General features: G+C 44.7%; 1 protein-coding gene across 5 annotated transcripts in view; it reads right to left on the bottom strand.

Annotated features, from left to right (window-relative positions):
• Nucleotides 1-24,536, bottom strand: part of AFG1L (AFG1 like ATPase) — a 130,709-nt gene that overhangs the window by 81,854 nt on the left and 24,319 nt on the right. For all 5 annotated transcript variants that reach the window (XM_005287655.5, XM_042857671.2, XM_024102439.3 and 2 more), the window contains 3 exons: nucleotides 9,760-9,811; nucleotides 8,539-8,640; nucleotides 1,890-2,020 (listed from right to left, as the gene is read on the bottom strand). In XM_005287655.5, the coding sequence (XP_005287712.1) occupies nucleotides 1,890-2,020; nucleotides 8,539-8,640; nucleotides 9,760-9,811 (285 nt within the window). The remainder of the gene's footprint in view (nucleotides 1-1,889; nucleotides 2,021-8,538; nucleotides 8,641-9,759; nucleotides 9,812-24,536) is intronic.

The raw sequence follows: 24,536 nt of genomic DNA, 5'->3' as shown, positions 1-24,536 counted from the left end.
AATAAAGTTGCAACCTGATTAACACCATATCAATTGTCTCCTGTTCTTCTTTCAGTATAGTCAGACAACAAGTTTTGACACAAAAGCCAAAACAAAATACAGTAGCCTCACTCAAAGACATATCATAATATCCAGTTATTTGTAAAAATTCAACTACAGTATAAAACTAGCATACTAAGTAATATAATTAAAACAATATTTGACAAAATATCGAACAAAGGATATTCTGTGATACAGAATCCTTTATCACAGTTGTCTACTTACTCATTAATTTGCATAATTCAATAATGTGCATTTCATCCTCAGTCACTAGTACAAAAAACAAGTGCTACTCTAATAAGAGACCAGCACTGGCTTTTACCTATCAAAAGATACGCAAGAAATTTTCTTAAATAGAATTTTCTTTATTATTACAAACATTCCCATGAATGACACTGCACCACAGCAATGTCCTTGTGCATTCTGCAGACATACAGTTTACTAAAGAATTCATTATTGCTGCAGAATTATACTCTAGAACAGAAGATTTATTGTTTTTTTAAATTAACTTTATAGCATTCATGGCTGTAAAAAAGGATTCCAATGTGAACTGAGTATAAACTGATGGAAATAAACAATTGTTCTCAGCATCCACTGAAGGTAGGACAAGAAGCAATGGGATTAATCTGCAGGAAGGGAGATTTAGGTTAGATATTCGGAAACATTTTCTAACTGTAGTTATGCTCTGGAATAGGCTTCCAAGGGAGGTTGTTGAACCCGCATCACTGGAGGTTTTTTAGAACATGCTGGAGAAACACCTGCCAGGCATGATCTAGGTCTACTTGGTCCTGCCTCAGCATGGGGGGTTGGATTTGATGACCTCTTGAGGTCCCTTCCAGCCCTACATCACTACAACTTTATGATGCAGTGTTGTCTTCTCAGGTCAGCAGACTGCCTGAAACAATGACTGAAAGGTGTAAGCTTCTCCATTCACCTCAACAGGATATTAACTTTAAAACTTAACAATGACAATTTAAGTGTCAACATGGATAACTACTTAATTGCTGATCATTTTAGCAGTAATACCCAGGAAACATCTTTATCCCAGTCTGTCTCCTACAACTTCTCAGACGCCAACAAGCCCCAATCATCTCAAGCTACCACAACTTCCAGCTTCCCTGTGGACAATTTCTATAATGCAGTTGGTGTGTTTTCAACATAAATTTGTAAGGCACAATGAAAATTAAGAATTCAGGGGTAGTACAGAATAAACTGAATTAATCAAGGTAAGTTAAACAAAGAATATTTTATCAATTTATTATTCATTTTCTTATTTAATTCAATAAAAGTTTAAATTTTAAAATTTATCTGACATTGCCACAGATTGATAGCCCAGTGCACAAAGTCTTCAGGACATTGCCACAGAATTTAGGTTTAATTTGATATATTGTTCCCATGTCCTTGATCTCAATGAATCAAATTATTATTTTGTTATTTCAACTGCAGGAATGCTGTGTGGGAGAGGGGGATACCAAACATGGACCGGTGTTCCACTGTGCTAGACACTGTACAAACTCATCATAAAAAGAAAATCTCTGTCCCAAAGTGCTCATAAGAATCTCATCAAATTCTATTTGTCCTCTACAGTGAGCTTTAATGATGTTGATTAGCGGAGATAACTGAAAGTGACTCAAAGTAGACTGAAGCAGTCAACTTCCACTTCTTTGAAAAGTATTTTCTTCACAGTCTTGGAAACAATTTCTATTTCTGAACTTTTATCTTCTACAGTTCACCATGGGGTAGTAACTTGAACGCTATACTAACAACAAAGGGCATTATATTTAAGGTAAAAGATCAAACAATACTTTAAATGTTTTATTGAAGCCAGGAAACTCTAATTAATTACTTACCTGAAATTCATCAAAACACAAGAGACAGGCCCCCTCACTTATTTCCTCGGCTATAGGGGCTATTGGATCATATGACTTGGCCATTAGTCCTGGCTTCCTTTTAGGCAAGCTCAGTTTAAGACGATGTATTCCTGAAGTGAATAAAATAGAAAAATAAACAGTGGGAGTGCTGCATTTAACTCTGTGGAACATATAAAGCAATAATACACACATATGTAGTTTAGATACAGAAATACAAAAACCACATGCATTATGATTTAAAAGGGCATGCTGGGTAATTTTTCAACCTTTTAAAGCAAATTGCTAAAGCCTCACAGATTCAGTAACCTGTATTTTCTTGTTTACAAATAAAGTAAAGTATTGCCCTGTAGTCCCCCCATGGATGCCTGCTGTTATATACTTTTTTTAAATGGTGTGTTTATCCTATCATTGTTTCAAAAAACTTTGATATTGTAATTGGTACTCTATCATTTTGTCTTGCTTCAAATTTATTACCTTGATTCAGTTGCATTTCTTTGAGATTGTACCTACTCTCTTCTAGTCTATACTCTAATCAGAACCCTTAAAACATTTAGAAGTCAACTGCAAAACACTACACGTTCCATTTCCCTAAAGTATGTTTACAACCTGTAGTGAAGCTCGGAAACAGGAGGGGAAAAATCAACTCAGAGAAACCAATCCCTGTGGTTTTAAAAAAAGGAAAACTGACTAAGATAGCAACGATTGTACAAAACAAGTATTACAGTAAAAAAGTGTACTATAAGGTGTTAGAGATTGTGCTCTATGTATGTATTTAAGATAAAGTGAACATTTGGAAAAGAAAGGCCCTGTGATGGGAAGTTAGCTTTATTAAAAGTAGACATAAAGGAACACACAGATAACCAGAGATATTGTCACTCAGGCCCGCCAACGGCGGGGCAAACGGGGCAATTGCCCAGGGGCCCGGGTCCTTTTAAATCATGTGGGCGGGCCACACAGCTCCGAGGCACACATGACTGCTCCGGGCCCCATGCTTTGTGCGATTGGCCAGCGCGTCAGTCCCGGAAGTGACGGGCGGTCCCTGAAGTGACGTATTTGTCACTTCTGCCCTGGGCCCCGCCCCCTCCTAGGGACAGCCCTGGGGCCCGGAATTGCTGTCGGTGGGCCTGTTGTCATTGCAGAATGAATTTATTAAATGTCCAGAATATGGATCTCCACTAAGTGCAAAATTGGTCATGTATCACAGAAAGTTATTGCTGTCTTGGAGTAGGTGCAGCATAGGGTCCCAAAGATGGCAGATCTTAATATTTTAGATCTGAAGATGTTAAGTTTTGAGAAACAGTTTAGGGAAATTCTAATTGGAAAAGAGGAGACTAAATAAACATAACTGGGTTAAAAAAACATTACTAACCTTGTGTAATTATTGTTCTTCGAGATGCGTTGCTCATGTCCATTCCATTATAGGTGTGTGTGCTCGCCACATGCACCGGTGCCAGAAGATTTTTCCTTAGTGGTATCCATAGGGGACTGGCTCTGGTGCCCTCTGGAGTAGCACGCGTATGCACCGGTAAAAGGGGCGCTGCTGGCCCTCTCCCTCCCTCAGTTCATTCTTGCCAGATCTCCGACAGAGGGGAAGGAAGGTGGCTCATGGAATGGACATGAGCAACTCATCTTGAAGAACAACAGTTACAAAAGGTTAGTAACCATTTTTTCTTATTCGAGTGCTTGCTCATGTCCGTTCCATTGTAGGTGACTCCCAAGCAATACCTCTGAAGGCAGGCAGGAGTTCATGGATGTGTCAATTACAACACAGCTTTGCCAAATCTAGCGTCATCTCTGGCCTGCTGGGTAATGGCATAATGCGTGGGTGAACGTGTGTACCGAAGACCACGTCACAGCCCTGCACCAGGGATAGGGACATGCACCAGGAAGGCAGCCAAAGACGCCTGAGCCCTATTAGAGTGAGCCTTCACTTCAGTGGAGGCACAGCCTGCACCAACTCGTAACAAGCGTGGATGCAGCTTGAAATCCTCTGAGAGGACACCAGAAGGCCCTTCATCCTGTCACCAATTGCAGTAAAGAGCTGAGTCGATCTGCAAAAGGGTTTGGTGCACTCCAAGAAGAAAACGAGGGCACGCCTGACATCTAGAGTGTGCGGGCGTCTCTCCTCGTTGGTTGCGTGTGTCTTTGGATAGAACACTGGGAGGAAGATATCCCGGTTGACATGGAAGTGCAACACCATCTTCGGCAGGAAGGCTGGATGGGGCTGCAGCTGACCCTTGTCCTTGTAGAACACCATATACAGGGGCTCCGAAGTGAGAGCTTTAATCTCGGAGACTCGCCTTGCCGAAGTAGTGGCTACAAGGAATGCGACCTTCCACGACAGGTGCAAGAGACAGCAAGAGATAAGGTGGTGTTAGTACCGTTATACAAGGTACTGGTGAGACCTCATCTGGAATACTGTGTGCAGTTCTGGTCTCCCATATTTAAGAAGGGTGAATTCAAACTGGAACAGATATAGAGAAGGGCTACTAGGATGATCCGAGGAATGGAAAACCTGTTTTATGAAAGGAGACTCAAAGCCTTTAGCCTAACCAAAAGAAGGCTGAGGGGAGATATGATTGCTCTCTATAAATATATCAGAGGGATAAATACCAGGGAGGGAGAGGAATTATTTAAGCTCAGTACCAGTGTGGACACAAGAACAAATGGATATAAACTGACCATCAGGAAGTTTAGACTTGAAATTAGACAATGGTTTCTAATCATCAGAGGAGTGAAGTTCTGGAACAGCCTTCCAAGGGGAGCAGTGGGGGCAAAAGACATATCTGGTTTCAAGACTAAGCTTGATAAGTGTATGGAGGGGATGGTATGATGGGATAGCCTAATTTTGGCAATTAATTGATCTTTGACTATTAGCGGTAAACATGCCCAATGGCCTGTGATGGGATGTTAGATGGGGTGGGATCTGAGTTACTACAGAGAATTCTTTCCTGGGTATCTGGCTGGTGAGTCTTGCCCACATGCTCAGGGTTTAGCTGATGGCCATATTTGGGGTCAGGAAGGAATTTTCCTTCAGGGCAGATTGGCAGAGGCCCTGGGGGGTTTTCGCCTTCCTCTGCAGCATGGGGCACGGGTCACTTGCTGGAAGATTCTCTGCACCTTGAAGTCTTTAAACCATGATTTGAGGACTTCAATGGCTCAGACATAGGTTAGGGCAGGGGTCGGCAACCTTTCAGAAGTGGTGTGCCGAGTCTTCATTGATTCACTCTGATTTAAGATTTCACGTGCCAGTAATACATTTTAACGTTTTTAGAAGGTCTCTTTCTATAAGTCTATAATATATAACTAAACTATTGTTGTATGTAAAGTAAATAAGGTTTTTTAAATGTTTAAGAAGCTTCATTTAAAATTAAATTAAAATGCAGAGCCCCCCAAACCAATGGCCAGGACCCGAGCAGTGTGAGTGCCACTGAAAATCAGCTCGCGTGCCATAGGTTGCCTACCCCTGGGTTAGGGGTTTGTTGCGGGAGTGGGTGGGTGAGATTCTGTGGCCTGCATTGTGCAGGAGGTCAGACTAGACGATCATATTGGTCCCTTCTCACCTTAAAGTCTATGATTCTATGATTCTAAGAGGTTAGAGACTCGAAAGGAGGACGGTTAAGCCTGGAAAGGATTAGATTGAAATCCCATTGGGGAACCAGATCCCATACCGGAGGAAACAGCCTCTAGAGGCCCTTGAGGAATCTGACCATCATTTTATGTGAGAATACTGAGAATATGTGCAGATGAAAGGCTGATATGGCCGCCAAGTGCATCTTGATGGATGAAACTGCAACTGTAACCTTTTTCGTATTTGTTCCTACTTATATCCATCTCTATTCTTTTACTGTAATCACTCATTTCTAAATAAATATTATTTTGTTTTCAAAGATTTACTGCTTACCTGTCTATTCTTGATCGGAGGGCTGTATCCGTGTCCTTTCAAGGGAAAGCAAGCTAGCTGCAGCTTTCCCTGGCAATTCCTTTAGGGCGGGCTACAACCTTGGTTACCAGTTTAAATAGTTAATAAAAAAAGGTTTTAAATTAAAGGCATCATTTTAGAGCACATTATTGGTTTAATATAATTTAACTCAAATCTTTCTGCAACAACGACCAGGCTCCCCCTTGTCTGTTGATGTAGAACACTGAGGCCATGTTGTCTGTCAGTACCTGCACCACTTGACCAGATAGATGGGGAAGGAACACCTTGCACGCCAGGCGAATGGCCCTGCGCTCTCTGATGTTTACGTGAAGTGACAGCTCCTCCCATGACCATAGTCCTTGAGTTTTGAGGGAACTGAGGTACTCTCCCCAGCTGAGGTCGGACGCATCCGACACCAGGCACACTGTGGGCCGTGGAGCCACAAACAGAACCCCTTCCATCGCTGGATTTGGATTGCACCACCATTAGAGGGAGGTGAGTACCTGAGGTGGTGTCGTGAGGAGCCTAGCCAAGCAATGTCTGGCTGGGGAATAAACCGACAACAACCACATTTGAAGAGGCCTCAGCTGCAGTCTTGCGTGCCAGACTATGTAGATGCACGCAGCCATGTGCCCTAGGAGTCTGAGACAGACCTGAGATGTGGTGAGCGGGTGTGCAGTGACTTGGGCAATCAGATCTGACATTGCTCTGAACCTGGCTTGTGGTAAGAATGCTCTGGCTTGGGTAGAGTCGAGGACTGCTCCAGTGAACTCTATCCTCTGAACAGGGACCAATGTTGATTTTTGTTCATTTATCAACAGGCCCAGGGCATGACAAGTGGCTCATAGCACTTCGATACTGCGCTGCACCTGCCCTTTGGAGGGGCCCTTAATGAGCCAGTCATCCAGATAGGGATAGATTTGGAACCCCCGACGCCTAAGGTAAGCTGCAACTACCGCCATGCACTTTGTAAACACTCTTGACGCTGTCGTTAGGCTGAACAGGAGCACTGTGAACTGGTAATGTGTCTGACCGACAACAAATCGTAGAAATCTCTTGGGTCCAGGAAATATTGAGATGCGAAAGAAAGCATCTTTTAGGTTGAGGGTGGTATACCAGTCTCCAGTGAGGGGATAATGGAGGCCAGGGAGACCAGGTCTCGCAAGTCCAGGATGGGGCATAGGCCCCCTGGGGCCTTTGGAATGAGAAAATACCGGGAGTAAAAATCTTTCCCTCTTCATTCTGTGGGAGCTTCCTCCAGGCCCCCAGCCGCAGGAGGGCTTGCGCCTCCTGGGCGAGCAATTGCTTGTAAGAAGGGTCCCTAAAGAGGGACAGAGAAGGGAGGGTGGGAAGGGGGGGATAGAACAAAATTGGAGGGTATACTCTGCTGCCACTGTATTGAGTCCGTAGTTATAGCAGTCCAAGCGGTGAGGAAAGGAGAGAGCTCTCCCAGCACTATAAAAAATCCCACCTCCACGAGGGGAATAGCTCCCAGCACTTGTGCACTGACTACAGTGGCACTTTACAGCACTGAAACTTGCAGCGCTCAAGGGGGTGTTTTTTACACCCCTAAATGAAAAAGTTGCAGTGCTGTAAAGTGCCAGTGTAGACAAGCCCTAAGATGTGGATCACTGGGCTTGAAGCCCTGGGGAGCAGGGCATGCCCTGTCCCTGGGCTAAGTCCCTGGGGGGACTATGAATAACTAAGTACACTAACACTATTAGGTATTGATAACTATCTACAACTGTTTACACAATAAAAGTTCAAAGAACCAGTGAAAGAGAAACCACTTGCTAGAGCAAGGGGAGCTTCCCAGCACTGTCACTGGCAGTAAGAAGGAACTGAGGGAGGAAGGGGGCCAGCAGTGCCCCGTATACTGGTGCATACGCGCACCAGTCCAGAAGACTCCAGAGCTGGTCCCCTACGGATACCACTGAGGAAAAAACTTCCGTCACTGGTGCATGTGGCAAGCACACACATCTACAATGGAATGGACATAAGCAATCACTCGAAGAAGAATTAGATACGTTAGTCATTGATGGACCTATCTGCCACTATTAGCCAAGATGGTCAGGGACACAACCCCATGCTTTGGGTGTCCCTAAACCTCATTGAGAATAACTGATTCCTGTCCTCTCCTAACATTCCTTTTCATATGTGTAAAGTTATGTTTCCTGGAGATGGAAGATGTCCCAACCCCAACCCTTCCTCATAGATCTTATTTTCCAAACTTAATTTTGTTTGCTGTCTTTCTTAAATTGTTGTACCCTCAACTGAACACAGTATGCCAAATGAGTATCAAATAATTTAACTGCTGATTTTACGCAAACTATATTTTTGGGACACCATCACATTATTTGTGTCATTCAATGTAAACTTCACTATTAGCATCTATCTGCTTCCAAATGGAGTGTAAGTTAATTGATAAATTACGGGTGTTTAGTTAAGGGGTAAATTAATCCTGAATATACATCTCATTTCACATACACCTCACACTACATTATCTTTTGAGTGGCTATTCCTATAGTTATTAATAGCTATACTGGAATAACAGAAGATTCTAACAATGCTTTAATAAATGTATTTTTGATTACTTATGTAAAAGAAAGTTAAATTGGCTCATATGCTTGGAAGAATAAATCAGAGTTGCTTTATAGATTATACACTCAATGCGACTCATTTAAATGTCAGAATATTTGCACTTACTTTTGTGTACATCTAGCATGAAACCATGAAAATGGACTCTCTTTTTCCTCTCTACTTCTATATAAGAATAAAACATGTCCATCACCATTGTCTTTCCTGTGCCTTCAAATAAAAAACAAATAGACCCAACAGGTAGTTAATTTAAAAACAGTATGTACTGATTACAGTAATGATTGTTCATTAGCTTTGAACTAATGAAACTACACTCTTCTGCTGAACAGTAAAAGGCTTGTTTGTTTGGGAAGAGAGATTATATTTTATGTTAAAAGAACTAGGAGGAAAGCTGTATTTCACTTTATAAAGGACAAATTCTGAAAAAATAAAGTATGACATTTTGAGCCAACAAGTGGCCCTATTGTCTCCATCTGAAATATTCCAAATATTATCAAGACGTTTTCATGGTATATTGACATGACTAGAATAAAATCTTCATCTCTTTGCCTCCCCCTCCTCTTACTTAACCAATATTTAACAATATGGGTAATTTAGGAAATAACATGTCACAAACAGAAATACATTAATACAGATAGAAATCTGAGAGCAATTCAATCTATACTTAATACCATTTCATATTCTAAAAGAAACAAGTCTGAAAAGTTCATTAAAATAAGTAATTTGTTATACAAAATAAAATAAAAAACCTTTGACATAAAAGGATACATTAGAACTTGAGTAAGCCCTCTGTAGAAGGGCATGCCTGTCCTGTAGCATCCTCTGCTGGCTGAGTGTAGCCCTGCCTCAGTTTCCCCCACTCTCAGCATCCCTTAAGAATTCCACACAGACCAAAAGGTATAAGACAAAATACCTATCCTGGGGTTCTACTTTATTAAGTCCAAATAAACTTGAAATAAAGTCTCTTTTTCCCAGACTCAAAATAAAGTCTCCCCAAGCTTTTTTCTCTTACCTCAGGTTCAGGGGGTGGCAAAGCCATCCTTTCTTGGGGGTTATGTTTCTGGACTTTCAACAGCTACCCCAGCAACTTTCTTCAGGAACCCTTCTAGCACCTTTCCCCTGCCTTTCCGGGCTGAGAACGATCCATGGGTAGCAGTCCTTCCCTTGCTGCTATCTTTCCCTTTGTAAGGCCCAGATTCCTTCCCGTAAACCCAGCTGGACAGCAGGCAATCAGTCACAGGTGCACTGGACCCTGCTGCCTCTTAAATAGAAACTCTGTGAAACCCTCATTTAGACAAAACTTCCAATTAAATCTTTACTGAAACTTACCAACATCTCCATAGATGTAAAGACCTTTCGGAGGTTTGCTTTTTGCAAAGAGCTGCAAAAAAAGAGAAGGATCATTTTACTTAAACACAGTGTGTAATTAATGCAAGCCTATTGCTGAGGGAATGAAATCAGGTGGCTGGATTTAATTAATTAAGTAGGGCTACCATAAAAAAATATTATAAATAAAACAGTTAGTAACCTTTCCATAACTACTGTTCAAGATGTGTTGCACACGTCCATTCCACTGTAGGTATTTGTGTGCTCCAATGCATAGTTGTTGGAGAGTTTTTAACTTTAGTGGTAACTATCATAGCAGCCAAACCACCCTCTGCTGTTTGCACACACCATGCAGGCATAAAGGGCTGAGCTGCCATTGCCCTCCCTCCCCTGCAGTTCCTTCCTACTGGAACCACTCCAATAGAGAGGGAAAGGAGGGTAGGTTGTGGAATGGACATGTGCCACAATATCTCAAAGAGTTAAGCAAAAGTTAGTAACTGTTTCTTCTTCTTCAAGTGATTGCACATGTCCAGTCCATTGTAGGTGACTCACAGGCAGTCCCATCTGGAGGTGGATTCGGAGTCTATTTGAACAGGGACTGGAGGACCAGTTGTCCAAATTTAGCATCACCTCTAGATTGCTTAGCAGTTTTGTATCAGGTTGGAAAAAAGGGAGCGATTATCCACAGGAGGGGGAAATGCCAATATAGCTGCTAGGTGTACCTTGATCGAGCTAATTGCCAATCCTTGATGATTCAAACACAAAAGATATTCTTGCTTTTATTCAGAATGTACTGGACTAGGGGAGACCCCTTTTAGCCTAGCCCAGGTGGAAAACTTACCTTGAGAAATAAAGTAAGTCAACTCATTGATAGGGTTACCATATCTAGCAAATAAAAAAAGAGGACCCTCCACAGGCCCTGGCCCCGCCCATTTCCCCACCCCAGCCCCGCCCCAACGCCGCCCCTTCCCCGCCCCCTCCTCCCTCCCACTCCCAGCCACGCGGAAAGGGCTGCCCAGCGCTTCCCCAGCGCAGCTGGAGCCCGGGAGGGGAAGTGCCCAGCTGGGGGCGCAGGGTCTGGAGGCTGCCCGGCAAACCGTGAAGCCGGTAGCGCTTGGGCTTCGGGCAGCCCCCTTGCCTCCGGACCCTGTGCCCCCAGCCAGGCACTTCCCCTCCTGGGCTCCGGCGGCACAGGGTCCGGAGGCATGGGGGCTGCCCGAAGCCGGTAGCGCTCGGGCAGCCCGGCTCTTAAACAGAGCCGAAGAGTCGGGGAGAAGCAGAGCCACCGCGGCTGGAGGCTCTGCTCCTCCCCTGACTCTTCGGCTCTGTTTAAGAGCCGGGCTGCCCGAGCGCTACCGGCTTCGGGCAGCCCCCATGCCTCCGGACCCTGCGCCGCCGGAGCCCAGGAGGGGAAGTGCCCGCCGGCGGCTGGGGTCCGGAGGCAAGGGGGCTGCCTGAAGCCGGTAGCGCTCGGGCAGCTCGGCTCTTAAACAGAGCCGAAGAGTCAGGGGAGGAGCAGAGCCGCCATTTTCCCGGACATGTTCGGCTTTTTGGCAATTCTCCCCGGACGGGGGTTTGAGTGCCGAAAAGCCGGACATGTCCGGGAAAAAGAGGACGTATGGTAACCCTACTCATTGATGGTTTTCTACTAATCAGCACTACCTTCTACACCTTTCCAGAGCTGGACTCCTTTGCCAATGTTAAGCATGAAGTCTCCAGGCTATCATGTGAAGGGCCTGAAAGTTGGGATGGAGGAGGCGGCCATGATTCTCCGAAAATAGGTCTGCATGAAGTGTGAGTAACAGTGGGGGACTGATTGAGAGGTCCAAGAGCTGTGAAAACCAGTAGTGACGGGGTCATGCTGGGGCAAACAGTATAAGATGGGCCTTGTCCTGCTTGACCTGGCAGACAACTCTGGGCAAAAGAGGGAGAGGGGAGAAAAGTGTACTGCAGACCTTCTGACCACAGCAGTAGAAAAGCATCTGTCAACAAACCTGGGTTGTGTCCTGCCCCCAGAACTAAAAAATTGACCTTGCTATGTCTGGGTAAAGGGACCACTCGTGGTGATCAACCTGCTCAGTCGATCTACCATTATATTCTGAGTCCCTGGGACATGGGCTACTTTCAGAAGTATAGTTACTGATACACAAGTCCCAGAGCCAGATTGTGTCTCGATAGAATAGTGAGGACCGGGTTCCTTCCTGCTTGTTTACGTCAAACATGGTAGTCATATTGTCAGTCAGCAACAATATGCCGCTTCCTACTTGGATGTGAGAAAGGAACACCATGCAAGCGAAACAGATAGCCAGCAATTCCCTCATATTTATGTGTAGACTGAGATCCTGTGGAGACCAGAGACACTGCATTGGAGGGGGTCCAAGGTGAGCCCAGCACCCCAGGTCCAAGACATCCATGACTAATGTAAGAGATCGTTGAAGTGGGGTAAAAGGAACTCACTTGCAGACATTGGTCGGTTCTATTCACCAATCTAGGAAGGACAACATGTGACTTGATACATGCACTAACATATCTATGAGATGCCTTCTTGAAGAGTATATACCTTGGCCATGCAGCCCTGAAGGAGTCTGAGATGCAGTCTGGCATACTGAATCACATAAGTACACGCTGCCATATGCCCCAGCAGCCTTAGGTAGTTTCTCACCATGATGAGAGCATAAGCCTTTTAGTGCAGAATGAGGCTTTGCATTGTGTGAAACCTCGCCTGTGGTAGTAAGGCCCTGGCTGTTGTTGAGTCCAGGATCACTCCAATAAATTCTATTTTCAGTACTGACAACAGGACTGACTTGTCTGTGTTGATCAGCAGGCCTTGAGCATCAAAGGTGGATCAGATTATGTGAATGCTGGGCACCACCTGCGCCCTAGATCGACTTCTTATCAACCAGTTGTCCAGAGAAGGGAACATTTAGATCCTTAACCTCTGGAGGAATGGTGCTACCATCATCAGACACTTTGGAGCAGCCAAGAGACCAAAGGGGAGGACTATGAACTGATAAAGGCATCGGCTGACAAAGAATCTCAGAATTTTTCTGTGGCTCTGATGAATTGCCATGTGAAATTAGGCATCCTTTAAGTCAAAGGCAGTGTACCAGTCTCCTGGCTCCAGAGAAGAAATAATAGAAGCTAGACTGACCATCCAGAATTTCGGTTATTTTTAGGAACTTGTTTAGCTGCCTTAGATCTAAAATAGGTGAGACACCCCCCTTTTACCTTCAGGATCAGGAAGTTTTAGGAGTAAAACACCTCTCCCCTGAATAAAGGATGAACCTCCTCTATAGCTTTTACAAGGTGAAGTGATTATATCTCTTGCAGTAATACTGTCTCTTGGGAAGGGTCCCTGAAGTGAGATGGGGAAGGATGTTAGAGGTAGAAATAAAATGGAATGTATATTCCCACTTCCACCAGGCTTAGAACTCACCGATCTGTTGGGACATGGGCCAAAGCACAACAGAAGTGGGACAGGCAGTTTGAAAAAGCTGGAAAAGAAAAAGATGGTACTCTTGTAAGTGATGGACTGCTCTAAATCCACCCATAAAAATGAGCTCTTGGAAGATGCTGCCTGCCTCAATGAACTAGTGGCTGTGGAAGCAGAGGCAGTGGTGGGCATCATTTGTAACCTCTGCTCCTTCTCCTTGGTAGGTCTTGGGGTCAAGGGACAAATCCCTGAAAATACTGGGACTGAGGAGGATGAAACCCCTTCCACTTCTTTGCAGGGGTGTAAACTTCGCAGAGTCTCATTCATCTTTTCTGTGAAGCGCAACGGCGCTTCAAAAGGTAAGTCCTGGACTGTCTGTTGCACCTCTGGAAGGAGGCCATAAGAGTGTAACCAGCATGAGGGCTTCATCGTGATAGCAGAGGTCAGGCGGTGCACTGCAGAATTTGCTGCATTGAGACCTGCCTGCAAAGTTATTCTGGTAACCAACTTCCCCTCCTCTATGAGAGGCTGGAACTCCTGTTTCACCTCATCTGGAAGTTTGTCTTTGAACTTCAAACTATATACCACAGGATGAAATTGTAGTGCCTCAACAAAGCTTGCTGGTTTGCAGGACGAAACGGTAATTCACCTGTGGAATAAAGCTTCCTCCCACATAAATTCAGCTTTTTGTCCTCTTTATTTTTTGGCACTGATGCCTGGTGCCCCATCTTTCTTTTACACCGGCTGCTGCGACTACAAGGGAGCCTGGAGGAGGATGGTTATATAGGTGTGCGAACGCCTAGAAGGGGACATAATACCATCTCTCCACTCTTTTTGCAGTTGGAGGCAGGGAAGTTGAGTCTGCCAGAGCACTTAGGTAGGATCTAAGATAGCTCTACTGGATATATCTATATGAGGCTATTCTAGCCAGAGCTGCAGATGTCAGAATGTCCACCAGTTTGTGGGATTTTTCCTGGATGTCCTCTGGGTGGATATCTAAGGTCATAGCCATCATCCTCAACAACTCCTGATGAGTCTTAAAATCATCAAGAGATGAAGAAATAGGCTCTACCACAATTGGCTCATCCGGGGATGAGGACAAGGCTGCCAATGGTACCAGAGGCTGATCCAGTTCCTGCTCCTCTTGCAGCTGTTCGTGAGAGAGATCCTGACTGCTTGGTGCGGGGCTTGGTACCAACACTATGGTGTTTGAGGTGTAAATGCTCCTGATGCCCAGAAGATGGAGTCAGCTGAGGTGCCCAGGGGGATACTCTTGATTGAGAGAGGAAGTCTCATGGTTCCAAAAGGGCCACTGGCGCAGCCTGGTCTCCAATTATGCATAGCCCAAAGGTCCCAGCTGGAACTGAGGCTGAAACCAGGGCAGGCAGGTGACATATCCCCTCGGATGGGACCGGCTAGGAGTTTGATGAAGAAGCTTCTTGTTAGTATGTTGGTGCCGTACCCATCGGTACCAATGAAGAAGGCTGACTCTGAAGAAAGGGAAGCCAAGGAGATCATTTGTGGCTTTCCCCTAGATCAGAGGTGGGCAAATCTTTTGGCCCAAGGGCCACAACTGGGAATAGAAATGCATGGCGGGCCATGAATCCTCACAAAATTGGGGTTGGGGTGCGGGAGGAGGTGAGGGCTCTGGTTGGGGGTGCGGGCCCTGGGGTGGGTCTGGGGATGAGGGGTGTAGGAGTGTGCTCTGGGCTGGACTGAGGGGTTCAGAGGGCAGGAGGGGGATCAGGGCTGGGGCAGGGGATTGGGGTGCGGGAAGGGATGCAGGCTCTGGCTGGGGGTACAGGCTCTGGGATGGGGCTGGGGCTGACCGGTTTGGAGTGCAGGAGAGTGCTCCAGGCTGGGATTGAGGGGTTTGGAGGGTGGGATGGGGGATCAGGGATGGGGCAGGGGGTTGGGGCACCAGGGGAGGATCAAGGGTGCAGGTTCCGGGAGAAGCTTACCTCAAGCAGCTCCCAGAAGCAGCAGCATGTCCCTTCTCCGGCTCCTATGCAGAGGAGCAGCCAGGTGGCTCTGCACGCTGCCCCATCTGCAGGCACCGCCCCTGCAGCTCCCATTGGCTGTGGTTCCCAGCCAATGGGAGCGGCAGGGGCGGCGGTTGGGGTGGGGGCAGCGCGCAGAGCTCCCGGCTGCACCTATGCATAGGAACTGAAGGGGGCCATGCCGCTGCTTCCGGGAGCTGCGTGGAGTGGCCCCCAACCCTACACCCCAGCTGGAGCACCGGAGTGGGGCAAGCCCCAGACCCCACTCCCCAGCGGGAGCTTGAGGGCTAGTTTAAAACGGCTGGCGGGCCGGATCCCTCCCACGGGCTGTAGTTTACCCACCACGCCCTAGATGGTACCAGCCCAATTGGTACGCAGGTGCAGAGATGAAGGCGTTCAAGGTGGTACCTTGGGCGCCAGTGCTGAATGAGTCTCTTTAACTGATGATGACAGTGGCACTATGAGGTTTAACAACTGCTCTTTATGCCTGTGCGATGTGTGTGAAACTGCAGAGGGCGCTCAGGCTGCCCCAATGGGTACCACTAAGGTTAAAAACTCTCACATCTGCACACAGCTGTGCACAAACATCTACAGTGAAATGGACATGTGCAATCACTCGAAGAAGAAACTTGATAAATTACTGACTCAAAAGTTTGTAACCAACCTAATATTACAACAATATGTGGGTTGCGCAAAGGGGAAAAAAGAGGAAAAATATATACAATTTTATTTAGAACTATTTAAAACAACCATATCTCTAGGCATGCTTACCCTATTTAACACCATACTTCCAAACTCCACAATTAGACTTTTCCCAATCCACCATCAAAACAGACTCTCTCATTATCCACTAAACCCTTTGACCACAGAGCCCAACAAGAACTTGGGAAAATAGATTTTGTTATATAAACCAGTATCACAATATTTGCAAATATATACTGTAGATTATCAGCAATGTTTAGGATGTGAAATTTCTTGGCTTTAAAAAGGAGGTAGGGTTGCGTGAAGGATAGTCTTAATCTCCATCCTCTCTACCTAGACCTTTTGAGGCAGTTATCTCTGGTTTAAGCTTCATTCAAAACAACGGAGTTACAATAGGGATAGGTCTATCTTTTTATGTCTAAACATGTTTCACTTCAAAACATGTATTTTACTAACTCACAGTTTATCTAGTAAGTTGCATTTATCTTGAATGAATGTTGCTGAAGTGTTTTCAGCCTGAGTGGCTGTTACTTGAGACATGCTGTGTTGTATTTCAAGGTTTGTTTTCTAAGTTACACTCAATAAAGGCATTCCTATTTGGAAACATTTCCATGTGGATGATTTTGCTACGCAGTTTGCATTTATCTTAAGATTCACAATTCACTTAAGTGTATACGTAATTCCAAACAGAAATCAGTTTCTAAAGTAGAGAACTGAACAAAAGTCTGATCAGCTTATGAGGCTGGACTGATATCCACTACAATATTTCGCAAGGGTACTTGTTTGGTTATTTTAAATGCTGCAATTTCACAAGGCAATAAAAGCTAAGCAAGAACAGAGGAAAATTAAAATTACAACCCTGTGGTCTCATTTGGAGTTGTGTAATTGCTAAACAACTTGAATCTGGAGCACATTTCAAAACACAGTGCTACATTAAAGAAACAGTAGCTTCTGCAGCAAAAACATTCATTAATGGGCATACAAAAACATAATACATGACCAAAAACAGCAAGATGCATGTCTCAGAATAACATGCCTTTTTAGTACCAATATCTTCAACAAATATGCAAGTCTAACTATAATGGAATCTCTTATAGATTTAATTTAGAGAGCTATATTAATAGAATGCCCCAAAATTTTATTAATTTAATCTGTAGTTGCAACAAGGTTTCAGATGTTCTGAACAGTTCCGCTAATAGATTAATAGATTCCAAGCCCAGAAGGGACTCCTGTAATCATCTAGTCCAGGGGTTGGCAAACTTTTTGGCCTGAGGGACACATCGGGTTTCCGAAATTATATGGAGGGCTGGTTAGGGGAGGCTGTGCCTCCTCAAACAGCCAGGTGTGGCCCGACTCCCGCCCCCTATCCAACCCACCCTGCTTCTCACCCCGACGGCTGCCTGAGACTCCTGCTCCATCAAAACCCCCCTGTTCTCTGATAGCCCTCGGATCCCCCGCCCCTGACTGCTCCCCACCGCCCCATCCAACCCCCCCTCTCATTCCTGACTGCCCCATCCAACCACCCCTTCTCCCTGACCGCCCCCAGAACCTCTGCCCCCGACTGCCCCCTGCCGCCCCATCCAACCCGCCCCTCCTTCCTGACTGCCCCCCCAGGACCCCTGCCCCCATTCAACCCCCCTGTTCCCCACCCATCCACACCCCCACCCCCTGACCATCACCCTGAATTCCCCTGCCCTCTATCCAACCCCCCCTGCTTCCTGCCCCCTTACCGCACTGCTTGGAGCACTGGTGGCGCTACAGCCGTGCCGCCCAAAGCACCAGGACAGGCAGCCGTGCCGCCCGGCTGGAGCTAGCCACGCCACTGTGCAGCACAGAGCACCGGGTTGGGCAGCCGCAGCCCAAAAAGAGCTCGCAGCCCTGCCACCCAGAGCATTGCGCCGGCGGTGTAGTGAGCTGAGGCTGCGGGGGAGAGGGGACAGCAGGGGAGAGGCCGGAGGCTAGCTTCCCGGGCCAGGAGCTCAGGGTCTGGGCAGGAGGGTCCCACAGGCCAGATGTGGCTTGCCCACCTTTGATCTAGTCTGACGTCCTGGATAACACAGGCCATAGAACTTCCCCAAAGTAATTCCTAGAGCATATCTTTTAGAAAAACATCCAATCTTGATTTAAAAATTACCAATGATGGAGAATTCACCAACACCCTTGGAAAGTTGTTCCGGTGGTTAATTACTCCTATTGTTAAAAAATTATGCCTTATTTAGAGTCTGAATTTATCTAGCTTCATCTTCCAGTCATTGGATCATGTTATACTTTTCTCTGATAGACTGAAGAGTCCATTATTAAATGTTTGTTAAATGTAGATAATTACAGACTGTAATTGAGGGACCCCTTAACTTCCTCTTTGTTATGTTAAATAAATAGAGTTCCTTGAGTCTATCGTCATAGGACATGTTTTTCAACCCTTTAATCATTTTCCTGGGTCTTCTCTGAATTCTCTTGATTTTACCAATATCTCCTTGAATTGTGAACACCAGAACTGGACACAGTATTCCAGCAGCAGTTGCACCAGTGCCCAATACATAGCTAAAATAACCTCTTTACTCCTGTTTATAAATCCAAGGATTGCGTTAGCTTTTTTGTACGCAGCATCGTATAGGAGCTCACATTCAGCTGATTATCCACCATGACCCCAAAATCTTTTTCGGAGTCACTGCTTCTCAGGATAAAGTCCCCTGTTGTGACAGTATGGTCTACATTCTTTGTTCCAGGATTTATACAATTACATTTATTCATATTAAAACACATATTGTTAGCTTGCACCCAGTTTACCAAGTGATCCAGATTGCTCTGTATCAATGACATGTCCTCTCCATTATTTACCACTCCCCCTGCAAACTTTTTCAGTGATGTTTTCTTCCAGGTCATTAGTAAAAATGTTAAATAGACGTAGGGCCAACAACCAATCCCTGCCATACCCCAATAGAAAACTCATTTGATGATGATTCCCCCTTTACAATTACATTTTGAGACCTATTATTTAGCCAGTTTTTAATCCATTTAGCATGTGCCATATGAATTTTATATCTTTATGTTTTTTTAATCAAGTACCAAGTAAAATGCCTTATGAAAGTCTATTACATCAACACTATTACCTTTATCAACCAAACCAGTTTGGTTGATAAAGGTAATAGTGTTGATGTAATATACTTATACTTTCTATATGTTTAAAGCCTAAGCAAACTGGATGCGACTGTTTGCTTGGGCTTTAAACATATAGAAAGATAATTTAATTGATGACTTTTTCCTGTGTGCATTTGTGCATATTTTTTAAAAGTCTCTCTCTCAATATAGTTGCTGAATCTCAGAATTAGACAGCTAAGGAACAACAACAAAAAGCATATTTGTATGAGAATATAGATCTACAAATTTCTTTTTGAAAATAAAGGGATTTCTTTAGAGTAAATTTAGGATTATTGACCACACTCCCAGTCATTCTTCATTTTTTACGAGGCAAAAGACGTAATGTTTATTAGCGAATAGAAAAAGTCTGCATTTTTAAAAAACTCAGGTTCCACATCTTTTTTAAAAAAAATCTCTCTCTCACAAACACACAAATAAAAATCAGGAAATGCAAATAGGTCAATGCAAAAGTGAGGATGTTGTTGCACAAATGTTTCCATTCTAAATGGTCTGTCTCAGTTGCCTGGAACTTCCTTGAATTTCAACCTTTTGGGCAGTTACCTCTGTTTAATTCTCACTCCAGGAGTTATCTCTGGAAAGTCTGAGAAAAAAACTGTTTTGGGTCAAAGGAAGGAAGCATAATTGCTTGGACTCTTGGAAAGTCCAAGACTGACTTTTGGGGATGAAAGCAGAATTTGTCGTCACCAGAATTTATGACTAGTGAACGATGTATCCCTCTGTTACATCAGTTCTGCTACTGAAGTGGTCTGAATGGATGTTCAGTGAGAGCTTAGATATATTTAGTCCCAAGAAAGGGCCCTACATACTTGGAGGAATTCTAGTGGTTTAGGGGATCTTTTCAAATCCAAGTGAAATGATGTTTTCTTTTATTTGATGTTTCCAGAAAAGAAGACACTGTAGTCACCTTTAGGATAACTCATTTTAAAACCAGTCGGAAATTATAAGAATGGCCACACTGGATCAGACCAATGGTCCATCTAGCCCAGTATCTTGTCTCTGAGAGTGGCCAGTGCCAGACTCTTCAGAGGGAACGAACAGAACAAGGCAATTCTGAATGATACATCCTGTCTTCCAGTCCCAGCTTCTGGCAGTTGAAGGCTTAGGGACACCCAAAGCATAGGGTTACATCTCTGATCATCTTGGCTAATAGCCATTGATATCACTTATCTAACTATTTTTGAACCCAGTTATACTTTTAAATGCTTTTAAATTCTAGCATATGGTTTACTTGGGATTCCCAAGAGTGTCGATTTAAAAAAAAATTGAATCTTCTCCAAATTAAAAGAATAACTTGATTAACAGATTTCCAGCACTGCCAAGCCTAAACATTCAAACACCATGAATCAGGCCTCCAAAGTCATGAGGCAGTGGTTGTTATTAGGGTTGTGACCCACAGCAGCATAACATTTAAGGCACCCAAAGATGCAATACATATGTTGACTGAACATTTTATTGGCCTGAATGAACCCCAAAGCATCACAGCATCCAACTGCTGAAACAACCAGGCCAGCTCCATGCCTACAGAGGGGAACTACACACTCTCCACCCTGGAGCAGAAAAGAAATATTTGATCTCCTGAACCTGTGGGGGGGAAGAGACTATACAAGCACAGCTATGGACCAGCTGTAGAAAACGTACATCTAACGGGCAGATTGCATGGCAGTTACAGGCAAAGGGATACAATGGGAATCAGTAGCAGTGCTGTGTGAAAGTGAAGGAACTTCACCAGGGACACCAGAAGGTGAGAGTGGGCAGCAAGAACTGTGGTGCCACCCTATAGACCTGCCGCTTTTACAACAAACTGCATGCACTACTTGGTGGGGACTACGACTACGGACACTTCATAGGAAGCTGAGGCAAAAATCCTTGTGGTGGACAGGGAGGAGGGAAGAGTATGTGACATGACAGAGGATTCAAACCATGCCACAAGCCAGAAGCTCTTTGAAACTCCGGCGGAGTCAAGCCAGTCCCACCACACAAATACACAGGAGCCCAATGATAAAGAGGAAGGAACCTTAGGTATGTTTGTACAGGAATTATTCCTTGTATTAATTTTTCCCCTTGTTGTTGCCCAAAACCTGATCTCTCACCTTCTTTCTCCCTCCCACTGCCCTTCTTCACCATTTTAAAAAATGGCACCTGTTCCATCCTGAATTTTAGAGAACAAAGGCATTTACTTTTGACTGGTTATTGATAAAATGTTAGAAAATATAGTGTTAGAGAATACATTCTAAAAAATAGTACGGCAGTCAGGTCATACAATCCACACTACATCAGTGTCCTGTGCTCAGGTGGAGGTAGGGAGAAGAAAACAGAGGTAGAATCCACATCTGCTTTTCAATACTTTGGCTTGTTGGGTTAGGCTGAGAGGCCCATGCAGAGTACTACATCTGAATAGGGATGTCCCTTTTGTCCTATTGAGAGTTCTCAATGAAACTTAAATGGAGATACTCTGTGACCCCCTCCTGAACATTGTTAGGGATGGTAGCCTTGTTTCTTTCCCCACCATAGGAGGCTTTCCCATGGTACACCTCTACCCCGATATAACACGACCCAATATAACACGAATTTGGATATAACGCGGTAGAGCAGCACTCTGGGGGGGCGGGGCTGCGCGCTCCGGCGGATCAAAGCAAGTTCAATATAATGCGGGTTCACCTATAACGCAGTAAGATTTTTTTGGCTCCCGAGGACAGCGTTATATCGGGGTAGAGGTGTACTCTGTGATGAGCTCAGCTGGCATTATTGCAATAAATTGGCTAGCAGCATATGTGCCTGGACGGCTTCAGGATGACAGTAGCAGCTGGTTCTCTGTGCCTTTATCACCCTCAGGAAAAAGTTATCAACAAAAGTGACCTCTGCCTGTGAAAATATTGCCAATATTCACTGCTTTTCTCCCATACCCACAGGCACCTAGCTTTTAAAGCTTATGTGCAACAGAAGCCCACCCTTTTCTCCCCAGAAGGCTAGCCCATGCTCACAATGGTTTAAGCTGCAGAGTGGTTCTGTACACAGCCTCCCCAAAGCAAAAGTGACCATTAGCATTTGTTAAAAATATTTATGGGAATAATGCAAGGGAGTTTTGAGACTTATCTTTCCCTTTTCTATTGTGACTGCAAATCTAAGGGTGTATCTTTTTGTTGTAATCATCAGCCTCCTGCATGGTGGCCTTGAGAGGTCCTGCCTCCATGCCTGCTGAACATCTGACTCCAATCTGGAGGAGAAAGAAGAGGATTCAGGAGGATATGTTTGGCAAGCTCCTCCAATCCTCCATGGACTCGGCCCATGAAAATAGGGCTTGTACGGCCATGATCACAGAGAAGGTATGAGAATGGAGAGATCAGTTGCTGTAGGAGATGGAAAAGGATTGAGAGGCACATCAGGAAATGCGCCAGGATATAATGGATCTGCTCAGGTAACAAACACAAATGTTGTAGAGCACCGTTGACTTACATGCTCACAGAATACTGACTCCACGGACTTTCCAGTCCCTGGAGAACTCCTTGGTCAATGGTCCCTACACTCCACAATGCAACAGATGGCATCAGGGTGTGCACCTATACCCCTACCACGCCACACTGTGGGAAAACAAGGAGAACCACAGTTACACATAAACAGACCTGTGGAAACCACAGGATCAGACAATACTTGTTTCATTTCATATTGGACTAGGGGTTTTAAAGTATGGTTCACCCTGTTACACTTTTGCTAGATTGTTTTTACTGAGTTTTTTCAACATTACTTTTGTTGGCTATCGGTTTGCAAACCATAGAGTTCAATTTTTTAAAACTCTGCATATCTTATTATAGGCAATAAACAACTCAGTCATAAGTTTAAACAAAGCATTACAGATATTATAGCTGGAGGCAACAACCCTTCATATTAAATAATGTACACTGAATTCATAGAGACACACAATCCATGTCACCCTCTCCATTTTAAGTAGTTTACACTAAGCATTACAGATTCCAAAATGGGAGAGACAGTAACCCATTCCTGAACGCTGGTTCATAAAATGTTCATCAGACAATGTTACTGTGCCTGACTGCTACAACAGTCTTTTAAGCCTCCCTCAGTGATGCAGCTCTGTGCTGAGCTCTTCTAATAGTTCATGTGTCTGGCTGTTCAAATTCAGCAGACAGCCAATCCACCTCACTCCTCCACCACAGGATAACTTTTCTCCCTTCACTTCAGATATTGTGCAATCAACAACACGCAGCTATAACAATGCCTCGCTGAAATCCAGTGTAGTTGGCAAACATCTCCAATGACTCCTCAATCTACCAAAAACACGTTCAATTGTCATTCCACTCCTGCTGAGCCAGTCGCTGAATCTTTCCTTGGTGCTGTAGAGGTGGCCAATGTATGGCTTCATGAGCCAGGGGAAGGCTGGGGCACCCACAATCACTCTTGGCATTTCAATATCCCCAATTTGAATGCACTAGTTGGGATGAATGTCTCTGTTTGCAACTTTTTGAATAGTCTCGTGTTCTTAAAGATGCGAGCATCATGCACCTTCCCCAATATCAGTCAAGCGTCCTGCTGATCCACCTGTCCTTGCATAACCATTGAAAAGTAACCCTTTCTGTTAATATACTCAGTGGTGACATGGGCTGGTGCCAGAATAGGGATATGTGTGCTGTGTATTGTCCTACTGCAGTTTGGGAAACCCATTGCTGCAAAACCATCCAATATTTCATGCATGTTGCCAACAGTCATAATCCTGTGTAGCAGGAGACGATTAACGGGCTTGCACATTTGTGTGATGATAGCCCCCACTGTGGTCTTTCCAACCCCAAAATGTTTGTCCACTGACCAGTAGTAATTTGTGGTTGCAAGTTTCCAGAGTGTGATCGCCACGCACTTCTCTACTGTCAGTGAAGCTCTCATTTTGGCATCCCAGCACAAGACAGCTGGGGCAAGCTCAGCACATTCCTTTTTGCACCCAAAAGTCCTGAATCCATCACTCATCATCCCACACCTGTGATATGATGAAATCCCACTAGTCAGTGCTTGTTTCTTAGGTGGCAAAGTGGTGATCACCGTGAGGAGCTGCTCTGTAAGCAACCAGGCATTGTCCCCCCACTGTATCCAATCAGCATGGAGTTATTGAGCCCAAACATCTCCGCAACTTCCTCATTACACTCCCAGTTGTAGCATTATTCATTCAAGCTCTGCAAACACAGGAGAATCATGCATCTTGTACTAGCAGCTCTCATGAGAATTCTGCTGAGCTGTGTAGAGTCCATGCTTCTGCCAGAGAGATAAGAGAAACCTAAAATGGCATGCAGGACTGTGGGAGATTTAAAAAACTGTTCCAGTACTATGGGATGGAATAGGTATCACAGTTCAGAGCAACTGCATCTGTATTTCCCTAGTAGTCCAGCAAAGGCAACCATACTCAGGCTTCTGGCTCCACAGCTGTTGCCTTTCTTGGGTGGAAACCCAAGTCTCTCTCCCTCCCGACTGGGCTATTTCCAGGCTGA

This window comes from Chrysemys picta, chromosome 3, assembly GCF_011386835.1.
Source record: "Chrysemys picta bellii isolate R12L10 chromosome 3, ASM1138683v2, whole genome shotgun sequence".
NCBI classification, from domain to species: domain Eukaryota; kingdom Metazoa; phylum Chordata; order Testudines; family Emydidae; genus Chrysemys; species Chrysemys picta.
Note: the sequence above shows the minus strand (reverse complement) of the source record. Positions and strands in the feature narration are given on the sequence as shown.